The 12,365-nt window shown below is 39.3% G+C and overlaps 1 protein-coding gene across 1 annotated transcript in view; it reads left to right on the top strand.

Moving 5' to 3' along the window:
• Positions 1-12,365, top strand: part of LOC148422247 (nuclear factor of activated T-cells 5-like) — a 39,610-nt gene that overhangs the window by 15,885 nt on the left and 11,360 nt on the right. Inside the window, exons 2-10 of the mRNA XM_088417675.1 lie at positions 3,657-3,785; positions 7,395-8,025; positions 9,257-9,440; positions 9,869-10,059; positions 10,155-10,327; positions 10,483-10,617; positions 10,695-10,747; positions 10,834-10,966; positions 12,119-12,300. Coding sequence (XP_088273801.1) covers positions 3,657-3,785; positions 7,395-8,025; positions 9,257-9,440; positions 9,869-10,059; positions 10,155-10,327; positions 10,483-10,617; positions 10,695-10,747; positions 10,834-10,966; positions 12,119-12,300 — 1,811 coding nt within the window. The remainder of the gene's footprint in view (positions 1-3,656; positions 3,786-7,394; positions 8,026-9,256; positions 9,441-9,868; positions 10,060-10,154; positions 10,328-10,482; positions 10,618-10,694; positions 10,748-10,833; positions 10,967-12,118; positions 12,301-12,365) is intronic.

Here is a 12,365-nt window from a genome sequence, read left to right as displayed (position 1 = left end):
GTGTTAACCTGTCACTACATTCATATTCATCAGTGGTAAGCAGTTCAAACCAAAAAATCCATGAGGTCTGAGAGAAATGAGTTAGTCTTTGTCTTATGTTTGTTGAAGAATATAATTAAAGCTGCAGAGTTTTGATGCAGGGATTACATTCTCGTGCTGCATATATCTGATGAGTACCAAAAACATTGTCCTTATGAATAGTCTAATTCATCTGGCACACCGCCGCCCTGCTTAACCACAAAGCCAGCTGCAAAGAATAAAAATGGACCAGTGACCTTGCTGCTTGACAAAACCTTTTAGGCATGTGCATTATCAGCTGCGCGTGCCTTTATCGTGAGGTAATTTAATTTGTCTAAAATGCAGTCTAATGTTAGTGCATCCAACATGGTTGGCTTACTCGGACCCACCTTGACCTAAACTTGTACACATATTTTCTGGCAGCTATTAAACCAAAAACTAAAATAGCACCACCAAACAAACCACCAAACATTTCTGCAACTGTAACAGCAAGCAGGAAAAAAGGAATATAAACAATGTTAAAACTTGGGGGTCTATTGGGCTTTCCATTATTGTGGTCAAGAGATCATCATAAAAATAAGTAATTAATTTTCAACTGAGTATAAATGGATGGTATTATATCAACAATGTGTTTGAGGCAGGCAAAAGCTACGAATCAAAGATCCCGTGAAGTAAATTAAATAGATAATCACACATTGCGATGATTTAAATAATGGATCACCATAATAAATCGGAATCAAATTTAAAAATGGTTTTAATTTCTCTGGGGGCCTTTGGTCTTTTAGACCTTGGTTTAATTTTAAAATCATTCACATTGGCAGGACTCTTAGCCAAATATCTACAGTTATTTATTTACCAAGTAATTGAGTTACAGGCACTTTAAAGGTGCTGATTTAGTCTAAACTAGAAATAATGGTATTGTGTCTGCTATACAAACTTGAATCACACCCATGTGACAGCCATACCGATGACCTGTACTATGTGAAACTGCTCCGGGCCGCATAAATAAAAGGAAGTTTTTATATTTCTTGGCTCATGCTCCTGTGCATTCTCAAGTGCCATGCGCTCCAGTTGACCCGGCTCAATGACATGGACTAATCCAGTGTCGACACATCATATCACATGTCGCACCCACTGGTTTCCTCACGGACACGTCATGTAGGTCAGATGTAACAGCCCCAATTTGGTAAAAGGGAATTCCCGCTGTCCTAATTACATCATGCAAACCAAATGCATATATCATATTGTCCTATCAGGCATAAATCTTTAACACCCCCCTCCCAATAGCTTTTAATAGTCGATCCCACCTAACTAATTTAAAGCTGTGAAAAGTGGTTGAAAAAAAGTACTTAAATGCAACTTAGGTATGAGAAGTGCGCAACTGACCGGTTTCCTCGGAATCTTTGAAGATGTGGTGTAATTTGTGTTACCTGTGTTAAATGTCTAAATGTCAAATTTTCAATTTGGTTTGTTTAAAACACAGGTGTCAAACTGCCACATCGTTTTATGTGGCCCATGAAAACTACGTAAGTGTGTGAGAAACTTTAATTTTTTGTTTATTTTTTTACTTCACAGTCATCCCAACCCTCTGACAGAAGCTATAACTACAATGTGGTCCATGATAAAAATTAGTTTGACACCCCTGGTTTAAAGTCATCTATCAAATGTATTTATTGCATCGCTAATGGCTGAATGCCTTTAAGAACAAATTTGTGAAGCTGTACGACAGTTTGCTTTTCACTATGTTAAAAAAGACAAGCTTGTTTTAATGCTTTTCATGTCTTTATCCTGCTACTATTCAACTTTCTGTTTACGCTCTAGGTTGTATTTCCTCCTAACTTAAGCGGTTTTCCCTGTATAATTTGCTAATTATTGTATTTTGCAGCATATATAACCTTGTGGCTAAACTGCCTCCATGCAACATTGGAAGCTCCCAATTGATGCAAATTCTCATATGCGCACAAATTAGAGCCTTCAAAATTTCGAATGCTCTCTATCATTGTTATGCACTTGAAATGTGTGGAATTTCACGTTACAGAATATGTTATCACCTCCCTACGGTGACAGTTCACATTTCTATCATGCCCAAAATCTAGTTCATATCATAAAAAGTATGATCTAGCGCACCTATCTGAATGAACATCTACATCCCTCCGACCTTGTAGACAAGACTGAAATGAAAGAGGTTGTCATCAATATTTGAGCTGAACAGCATCTATGTGCTATATTGAACCCTGTGTACAAAGATGTGAGAAAAAAAAAGCTACTGCTGGGACCATAAAGTTGCTTATTGGTTTTTTTACTCTCTGTAATTGGAGTGCAATTGCTGTAGGATTTCTCAAATGTTGGCATTTGAAGCGTCATAAATCCATTGCTCTTTTGTTGATAAACTGCAATTTCCTGTTGGTAATAACTTCAATCCCTCTGGACACAAGCTTGCAGCGCTTAGACAACTCTCATTTTAAGAAAGATTAGCTTGAGATAAACAATAGCCAGTGGGGGCAGCCCTGCCCCCCCTTTTTTTTTTCTTTTGTCCAGTATATGCTGTTCATGTAATTGCTGTGTCCATGTGTCAGTGGCGTTGCTGATGTCACTGAAGATCATGTGTCTTTTCACTTTCAACATTATGCTGGTGTTCAGTGATTGGCAAGTATCAAATGACCACTACACATACCTGGCACCACTGATGCACAGCTGAATAGCCATGCCAGGGTTTTGATACACCTCATTCTCCTAGCAACCAGACAACCTAATCGCATATGTAGGCCGTTGAGCAGGGTTTACTCCAGGGGCGCCGCGCTGCTTGGTAATGGGTTTCTAGGAACCTCGTTGCTATCAAGTGTCCAGGAATGTTTCTCTGGGTTTCAACTCACTCAACTTCTCCACTGGTAGATAATTGCATTAATCTTAGGATGCTATTTGTTGTTTCTGATTTGCTAGGAGAATTTGTTGATGACGGAAATGTTGCCGTCTTGACGCCAGGATCTTCTTTCATGCTATTCCAGTACTTCTTTTTAAAAATGAAGCAGTGTAACAAGTGAGGTGCAGTACCATCATATTGTATAAAGATACCTGGTGGCTGGCCTGTATTATAAGGAAAACTAATCGACAAGGCTATAGCAGATTTCAGCTAGAACACTAAGGTGACCTCAACACTTCATTTTATACATTTGGACTACTACAATTATATCTTAGTTAAATTGTATATGCTTTTCCAGCATGACTGAAGAAAAAGTTTTTGAAAGCTTGTCGACCAGTCAAATGTTCCTGGAGGTCAACGATAACATAACTGAGTTCCTCACATAAGATTGTGAGCTTTTGGTTTTTCACATGTAGTTCAGTATCTCGCTTAAGGAAAGCTTTAACATGGCTTTGGGGGGACTGAGATTCAGACCCACTGCTTTCTGCAAAAAAGGACAAAAGTACATTTCTTCTTCTCAATTTAAAATTCTATTAGGTTGAATGGCAATCTTTCCAAATGTTATTTTTTTTCCCCTGCATCTCTTTAGAACTATCATTTTGTGATTACTGCCCTGTAACACCTCACAGCTCTGAGGATCTCTATTACAGTGAGTGAGTCACAGTCACATATTATTTCCTTTTTAAAACATGATGTATCCGCCTCATCTTTATTTCAGAGTCTGTATATGACCTCCTCCCTAAAGAGCTCCAGCTCCAACAGTCATCCACCCAGACCGATCCAACCACCATGAGCCAGAAGAGCGGGGGAGAGGCGGGGCCTCCCCCTTCGGCAGCCTTGGCTTCAGGTGAGCCACCGAATTAGCCAACAAATGTCATGATCAGAAATTATGGTCCACTTGCTCGATTGTTCTCCTATTATCATGGGAGAACAGGAACAAGTATGACCTCCTTTGGTGACTGAGGGCAATTTTACCCTTTCACCGGTTCCAGAGACGAACTAATCTGTGACCATGTGATGCTTTTCAAGGTCCCCATAGCTCTTTACTGCTCTGAATTAATACACCCTTTATACTTTGTGTCGCAGTCCTAGCAGGAGAGGCATGGCTTACAGTTAGTCAGGTCCATCCGTATTGCAACTGCAATGTATGCATGCAGCTCTTAATCATCAAACTTCCAACAAAGGGATTATACCTAACATTTAGAGACATTATTAACCCGAAGGTTTTTCCAGCCATGTTCATTATTTCTGTTTGTTTGTTTGTTTGGGGGGGGGTTAAGACAAAGCATCAAATACACTACCGGAGTGAAGTGTGGAGAAAATAAAATGGCACAAGCAAAACAAGGGGATAGGGTCACACTGCAGAGATGACTGTATTGATGGCACTAATTCCAAACTCAGCTCAAGATGCTTCTTATTGCTCGATTGTATTTTCAGTCCTACTCAGCTGCGCGTACATTTAAGCGTTCCTCTTAGGCAGCCTGCCTCGCACTCATGCATGTGCTCCCCCATCACTGTAACATAGGTGATTTCATTGATCAGATGTGATGAAGCTATAGGTAAATCTCTTCGTGGCTTGGAACTTGCCAATAAAAAAGAATCAACCAGACACCCGGGTCAAAGCATAGGGAAAAAGTAGCATCTTATCAGAATATACAGCATTCACTCTGGGCACTCAATGATACAGAGTACTGATATGTTCTGTACATTTCATCCAAAATTTTAACAGCGCTAGTGATGATGATGCACCAATGTTTTAAATTGCTGTGTGTGTGTGTGTGTGTGCAGTGGATCCCCGGCTTATGGCATTCCCTGGTTTACGTTTTTTTCATGTTACGGAGTGATTACTAAGTTTTTTTCGTCCCCGCTTCGCGGCATCAGCAACAACTACAAAATTCAAATTTGGCAGTCAGTGTGCCTGCGTATGACTCTGCGAGTTTCACCATGCTCCTCCGTCACTGCATGCTGGTCTGCTATTGGTCGGCGTCATCGTGTCACTAAGATGCTGATATATTTAAAACTTGATCTCATTTGAGTGCTTACAATATCATATTTATTGTGCATTTTAGTGCTTAATTCAAATAATTATTAATTTATTATTATTATTAACAATTATTAATTCAAATAATTGTTTAGCCATGTGGCCCGAGATTGGTAGTGATGTTAAAGGGAGACGTAAGAAGATTAGTATGCTAATGAAGCTGGAGATAATCAAGAAATACGAAGAAGACTAGGCTAAGCTAGGCTACCCGCGCTAGTGAATGTGGCTGTAACTATCTCAAGTCACGTCACTCCAGAGGTTAATAAAACTTCATTTTTCCTTTGTATTTTTTTTGGTGATATTTAATAATATACAGTACATGTATATATATATATATATATATATATATATATATATATATATATATATATATATATATATATATATATATTTGTCCAAGGTATCAGCTTCCTTGAGTGCCCAATGATGTATAATAAAGTATTAGCCCAATAGTGATATTGGTGTTTGCCCATTCCTAGAAAATGTGTTCTATTGTACAAGTGGGTACAGTTACAAGCTTGGCCACGGAATAAAGCAAACTCCTAAGTCAATATACCACAGCACATATAAACAAAAAAAAAAAAAAATAGTGGTTTAATTAAAGGGAGACATCTAGGGGTTCTCCAGTCTTGCGTGTGGCTGATCTCTGTCTTTGTCCTTCCTGTCATGCCTTCTCAGCCATGACATTTTTTCTGCTAAAAGTCTGTTTTTGTTCTTTTTTTTTTTTTTTTTTTTTTTTTTTTTTAGTGGGGCCACTCTTTGGTGGATCCCATGGGGTGCCTCGGGTCATTGCTATGTTAAAAGAACCCAAAATCAATCATTTTTATTCAGGCTTACATTCTAAGCATCATTTCAGCTCTCTTAGTGAAATAAGCTATTTTGCACTAGCGGGATCCCTAACAGACTTTGTCATTTCACTCACTTTTTGCTGCACGTCTCACTTTGATGCCTGTGCTTGATGTTTTTTGTCACTTGGCTTTTTGGGGGCATTTGAAAATAAACATTTGGGTCAAACATTCTTACAGTGCAGTTAAACATCAAGGGGGCATCATCTGGCGCTGTGGATCAGAACACTGGCCGTTGCGTCAAAAAAAAGTTCATTCCAGCAGCACTCTTAAGAGAGGCTATAATTTGTAATAATGAAGTTTGTGCCAATGTGCTATTCTTTGTTACCACGACATGTGTACACGTCCTTCTCAAGTGTCAGTGTAGTAAGTGGTATTGTTTTAATATTTTAGAAAAGTTTAATGTTTTTGGAACCAAGAATTGAGAACGTGTGGTTCTCATTTCTATTATAACTACTCAGTAACTTTGAAGTTTCAAGTAATTAAATATATTAGCCTTGTGCTTGAGAAGCTGCCATTTTTCCATGCAAAAGGATCTATGTATCCTAATGAAACACTGAAGTTGCCAAATCATTGGACTGGAGAAATTCATTAGGTCAGACCTTGGATAGTGGTTCAGGACAGCCACCATCCATTATAAATGGGAACGATATCAGTCTGGAATTGCATTTAAGAGCAAACTGGTCAACAGTGTCATTTTTTGAGACAGCTGCACTGTTAATGAATATTTTTTTCTATCCTGGCCTTAAACAGTGCTGATCAGAAGCATGAGATGCTGTAAAGTCCCTCTGAGGATCAGGAACCTAATGAATGCTTCAAAACTTCACAAAGCAGTGCTCCCTCCACAATTTGAAGATATCCAATTCACTGATTGACAGAGTCTTGAATGATCAGCTCTCTTGTTGCTCATTGGCTGTCTCGTTTTTATTGCAGGAAGTTCCCTCTGAGGCAGGGAGTGTCTGCATATAAAATGGTCTGCAGTTCACTGCTCCATAGGTCAGAGGCTTGTTTATTCTGTCTCTATGGCTACGCTCAGTCCCAACAAAATCTTCCAATTGGCATGCGCAAAATACTTTTGACTACTGAATGCACATTGCACAAAGTGTAAGATAACCCTGGCAACCCTGGCAAATTTAATTAGACCCCACATTACCAGCTTGCAAATTGGGCTATAGATGAAAGTTTTGACCAGATTTTGTTAAGTTTCTTTCTGGCAATGTGTATGTACGAATTAGTAGTTTGCTTTTGTTTTGTAAACGAAGCATGTCAGTTTTGTCACATTGATTTATGGGAGAAAGGGTTTTGTAGGAATCAAAACATTGTGGGATCTATAGTACCTAGTACCCTTCTCAACTTTAACTTCAGAATTTGTGAACAATGCTTGACAGCTCTCGCATGCACAGTGAGGGCATAGGACCCATAACATTCTAGAAATTACAGTTGGGAAGAGGGCAAAATCAATTTAAACCCTGCACAAATTCAGCTGCTTGAGTGGGACTGCTTGAGTGGGACTGCTAGCCTGATCAGTGCCGAACGTCCTTCCTGACTTATTTATCTCACGCTGCTACAGATGCCACGTCTTCCACCTCCAGCCCCTCTGCCTCCTGCTCCTTGGCCATGGGAGCCCCAAGCTCTGTTGGTCCGGCCTCCTCCGATCATCTCAAGCCCCCTCAGCATCTTCACTCGGCTGGAGGGGATGCAGCTGTCGCGTCGGAAGTGCAAGTCATGGAGGCAGGAGCTGTGTCTGCTCCCAACAGAAGCAACAGTGGAGCAGGTGCTGCTGCAGGAGAACATGGGTCAGGGGTCCTCGCAGGCCTTGGAGTTCAGCAGCCTCAAAACACCCCATCAAAGTGGAGGCCTGTTTTGAGCATATCCCCGCCACCCGAGGACCTGTTCGATGACAGTCAGATGTCCTGCCTCGAGGAGCCCCCCGTAACCAGCGCACCGGGTCCAGACTCCGAGCATAGCAGTAGCATGTGGGCCGATGACTCAGTTTCCAACTTCAGCTTGGTCAGCTCCTTCTCTTACAACGACAACACTGAAGTGCCGCGCAAGTCGAGAAAACGAACCCCTCGCCAGCGGCCAGGCCCCAAGCCTGCTCCCCCAGAGGACAGCATGGATGTTTTTGACGCTGACAGTGCCAAGGCGCCTCACTTTGTCCTGTCCCAGCTTGGCCCCGACAAGACTAGTCCTGTTACCAGGTGGGTTTCCTGGTTCTTTGAGTTGAACGCACAAAAACCGCTTCACGTTACAGTCAGGGTCCCTGCACATTTGACATTGGAAAAAATGCTATAGTTTTTTTTTTTTCATAGCCTTATTTTCAGACAGAAATACGCCGCATCTGAGCAAATATTTCAGTGGATGATAAACAAAACATGTACATTAATAATTCTTAAAATGTTATTTAAACACATTATTAGTTAAATGCCCACATTTGTTGTGTCCAATTGCCTAAACGAGAAACTAACCAGCACACTGAATTGTGTGCAATTTGTGTTTTAAAAAAAAAAAAAAATAGCCTTTCTGATTTGTTAGTTAAACACAGCATTGCAAGCATTATTTCTGATTTATTTTAGAATAAAAGGGTATTTCAAGTGTAAACTCTCCATTGTAATCAACTTTGATCATGTACAGATTAGACTTTAATTCCACATCCGGGCCGCTATTAATATGACCGCAGCTGTGCAAGATTTCAAAGGAAAGGGGTTCACCATGTTCTTCTCCGGTAGTCGGCAATCCAGATTGCTAAAGCACCTTCCATATGGACGATCGTTTTATTACGAGCTTCGCTGAATTGCCAAAGGTGATGGCAGTTCTAATGTTTGCCTCGTCCTCAATGTAGCGAATGGTGTATTCGTTCACTCCCGCCATAGATACGGGTTGCTGAAGCAATATACTTCTTTTATAATATACATACGTAATTAAAAAAAAAGTCTGCAAAGTCGTGAATCTGCATTATGGAAATAAATACGCAATGTAGCGAATCCATGTAATGGAAAAAAAATCTGCCATGTGGCGAATTCACAATATTTTATTTACATATTTTAATTTAGCAGGGTAAACGGTTATTGTAACAAATGCTGTGTTATGGATTTTTTTTTAGAAGAAAACATTTTATAATTAAGTAGAATTGAGATTTAGCTACAAAGAAAAATGGAAATTTACTAAAAAATATTTTAAAATTACATGTTTTGGAGATGTCATTTCAATACGGTGATACCTCGATATTTTAACTCAAGTTTATTATCCCGTCAGAATCCATTTATTATTGAATGTTTGCCTTGTTCAATGAATGGCTGAAAGTACATTTGCAAATGTGGCTATTTAATTATGTCCTTTTTTTGTGCCACTTGAACATCAACCTATCTGAAACTGACCGGTAACTCATATCAGCCAAATTTGAGGTCATTTATTTGTTTTGTTTTGTTACAGCTCTCTAGAGTCAGGGACGGCAGTGAAAGCGGGATCGTTATCTACTCAGTTCCCTCAGAGAAGCAATGGGAAGGAGCTGAAGATGTTGGTTCAGCCTGAGACCCAGCACAGAGCTCGATATCTGACCGAGGGCAGTCGAGGTTCTGTCAAAGATCGCACACAACAGGGATTCCCTACAATCAAGGTTAGACATAAGAGGCTGCTTTTAACTTAGTGGTATCGGGGTGTTTTCACACTTATTAAACAATATGCTTCAGACCAATTCCACCACTTGTGTTACTTGACAATACCCAATTAAAGAAAAGCAAAAAAAAGAAAAGCAAGTAATTGGCACCCTAATTGTAATGATTCCAAGTACACAAGTGGCATAAGTCAGTATGATGTTGTGTCATGTAGCCTGCAGAAAGACCTTATGCCTGTCAAGTTTTGTATAAAGAAATAAATTGAACTCCTATGTATCACAGTGGATAGGTTCCAGGCCCACACATGATCAGTGAAAATCTGTATTGATGATAGAATTTTTTGATATAGCTGTACCAGTTCCACAGATTCTAAGCATTGATTCAAACAGATGAATGTTTGTTCATTCATATCATTGCTTTTTCTTCCTAGTTGGAGGGTGTCAGTGAGCCTGTAGTGCTGCAGGTGTTTGTAGCGAATGATGCTGGCAGAGTGAAGCCTCATGGTTTCTACCAGGCATGCAGAGTAACTGGTCGCAACACCACTGCATGTACTGAAGTGGACATTGAGGGCACCACAGTTATCGAGATCCCACTGGAGCCCAGCAATGACATGACACTCGCGTAGGACTTTTATTTTTTATTTTTTTAATTTAATATTGAGGGATTTCAGTTAATATCTCAAGAAGTAATTATTCCACCGTATTGTATATGTACAGGGTGGACTGTGTGGGAATTTTGAAACTTCGCAACGCTGATGTGGAGGCACGTATTGGTGTGGCAGGGTCCAAAAAGAAGAGCACCCGGGCTCGACTGGCCTTTCGAGTCAACATCCCTCAGCCAGACGGATCCGCCCTCACCCTACAAGTCCTCTCTTCGCCCATTCTCTGCAGTGAGTAGGAAAGCAGGTGGAACCAAAACTGTTTAGCTTGTACATACATGCACACACAGATGGTAGGTCAGTTTTTTATTGACAACAGTAAACCCTTTTAGCTGTGTTTCCTTTCATGGATAAAAAAATATTCACTTTCTACAACCGTTTTCCAGCCCAGCCAGCAGGAGTCCCAGAGATCCTTAAGAAGAGCCTTCATAGCTGCTCAGTAAGAGGAGGGGAGGAAGTTTTTATTATTGGAAAGAACTTCCTCAAAGGAACCAAAGTTATTTTTCAGGAGAATATTGCAGGTGTCTATTGTCATGATTCAAAAATTTCCATGGAAATGTTTGAAAAGAAGGAAAACTAAAACTTTTCATGTTTGTAGATGATAGTTCTTGGCAAGCTGAGGCAAATATTGACATGGATCTTTTCCATCAGGTAAATGAAAATGTGTTGCAGCGTCAATCATATGATATAAATTTAAATACAATTAAACCTGCTTTTTGGATTTCCTTTTTCTGCAGAACCATTTGATTGTGACAGTTCCTCCCTTCCACAACCAATCAATAACCTCCCCAGTCTCTGTAGGAATTTTTGTCATCACCAATGCTGGTAAATCCCATGAAGCCCAACCTTTCACCTATACTCTAGACTCAGGTAATCAGAAATTAAACAGGTCATTACCTTATTAATTAATGGGGGCCTTAAATACAATATTTAACATTCATAGACAACGCATGATATATCCATGTAATATTTAAGGTCCGATTGAAGTCGACACACACTCGATAAACATAAATCCCTTGTTTATCGCGGTTATGGAGACCTGAGCCCACCTGTGATAAGTGAATTAGAAGTGTGTGTATGTTTGGAGTCCCAAAAATGTAAAGTTCAAACTGTGTTTACAAGATTTCAGCAAAAACCAACAACAGAAATTAACAACTGTCACAGTAACATTTATTTAAATAATAGAATGAATTTAAGTAGCATCAGTCATCATCATCTTCATAATGCAACCACTGATATACTGTAACTTAGTCCATTTTGGTCAAAAAGTGTGCTTTTTATTTTGAGTGTTCATTTCTTTTGCTTCAACATGACAGTTTTGTTCCTCTTCTTGATCTTATAAAGCGTTACATTTTTTTATGTTTTCCTTCCTGACTCATTGTTAACTGTGTGCATTACTTGACTTGTCACTGAGACAAAAAAAAATGGCGAGTTGATGTTCTTTTGGGCCTAAGGATGATTTATAAGAAACATACCTTTAAAAAAAAAAAAAAAAAAAAAAACACAGCATATGGACAGCTGCTACTCTACTCTTCAAAGCTAGCTATAAATTGTATAGCTTTTATGGTAAAAAAATAAGATGAAACAAAAAATTTAAAAAGTAGAACAAGATACATTGTCATTTCAAAGGAAGTTGCAGCACCAAAATATCATTTGAAAAACTGTAGCCCAAATTGAAAATATTAAAATTTCTCAGTACTTTTATGACAAACGACATATGAAAATAAACTTTTTCAAGTGTGCAGCTAAATTGTATGTGGAAGCATGAAATGTGTGCCAGTTTGTTTATCTCTGAGCATATCGAGAGCATTATCAGTCAAAATTGTATAATTATTTTTTTATTATTTATTCACAGTCAGCTTATAGCTTTTTCGTAATGTCGCCTGCTCGTTTACAAAAGCTGAAAACCCAGACAGCCGACTTTGTTTGGGCTCAGCGAAAAGTTTGATTGCTTTTTTTTTTTCTTTTTCTTTTCCCTTTTATAATAATGCTTTTTCCCACCCCACTCACACACACTTTCAGCTGATAATCCAGACGTTCAAGCAGTAAAAACCGAGGAACCTTCCTTCAAGACATGCATATTTGACAGTCAGATCCAATCTGTTTCTCCTGACCAAACTGACTGCTCGAGTCAGCAATTGAAAAGACAAGAGGACACACCAATGGAAGTGTCGAGCAATCCACAACCGACAAATGTGTTCAAGGTAAGATTTAATCTGCGAGAAGTGATTAATCAGAGTTTGTGCTTATCCAAGTTTTTCTATTTGTC

Source organism: Hippichthys cyanospilos, chromosome 6 (genome assembly GCF_059441005.1).
Source record: "Hippichthys cyanospilos isolate Australia breed blue-spotted pipefish chromosome 6, RoL_Hcya_1.0, whole genome shotgun sequence".
Lineage (NCBI taxonomy): Eukaryota > Metazoa > Chordata > Actinopteri > Syngnathiformes > Syngnathidae > Hippichthys > Hippichthys cyanospilos.
The sequence above is the reverse complement of the archived record's forward strand: the minus strand, read 5'-3'. Positions and strand labels throughout refer to the sequence as shown.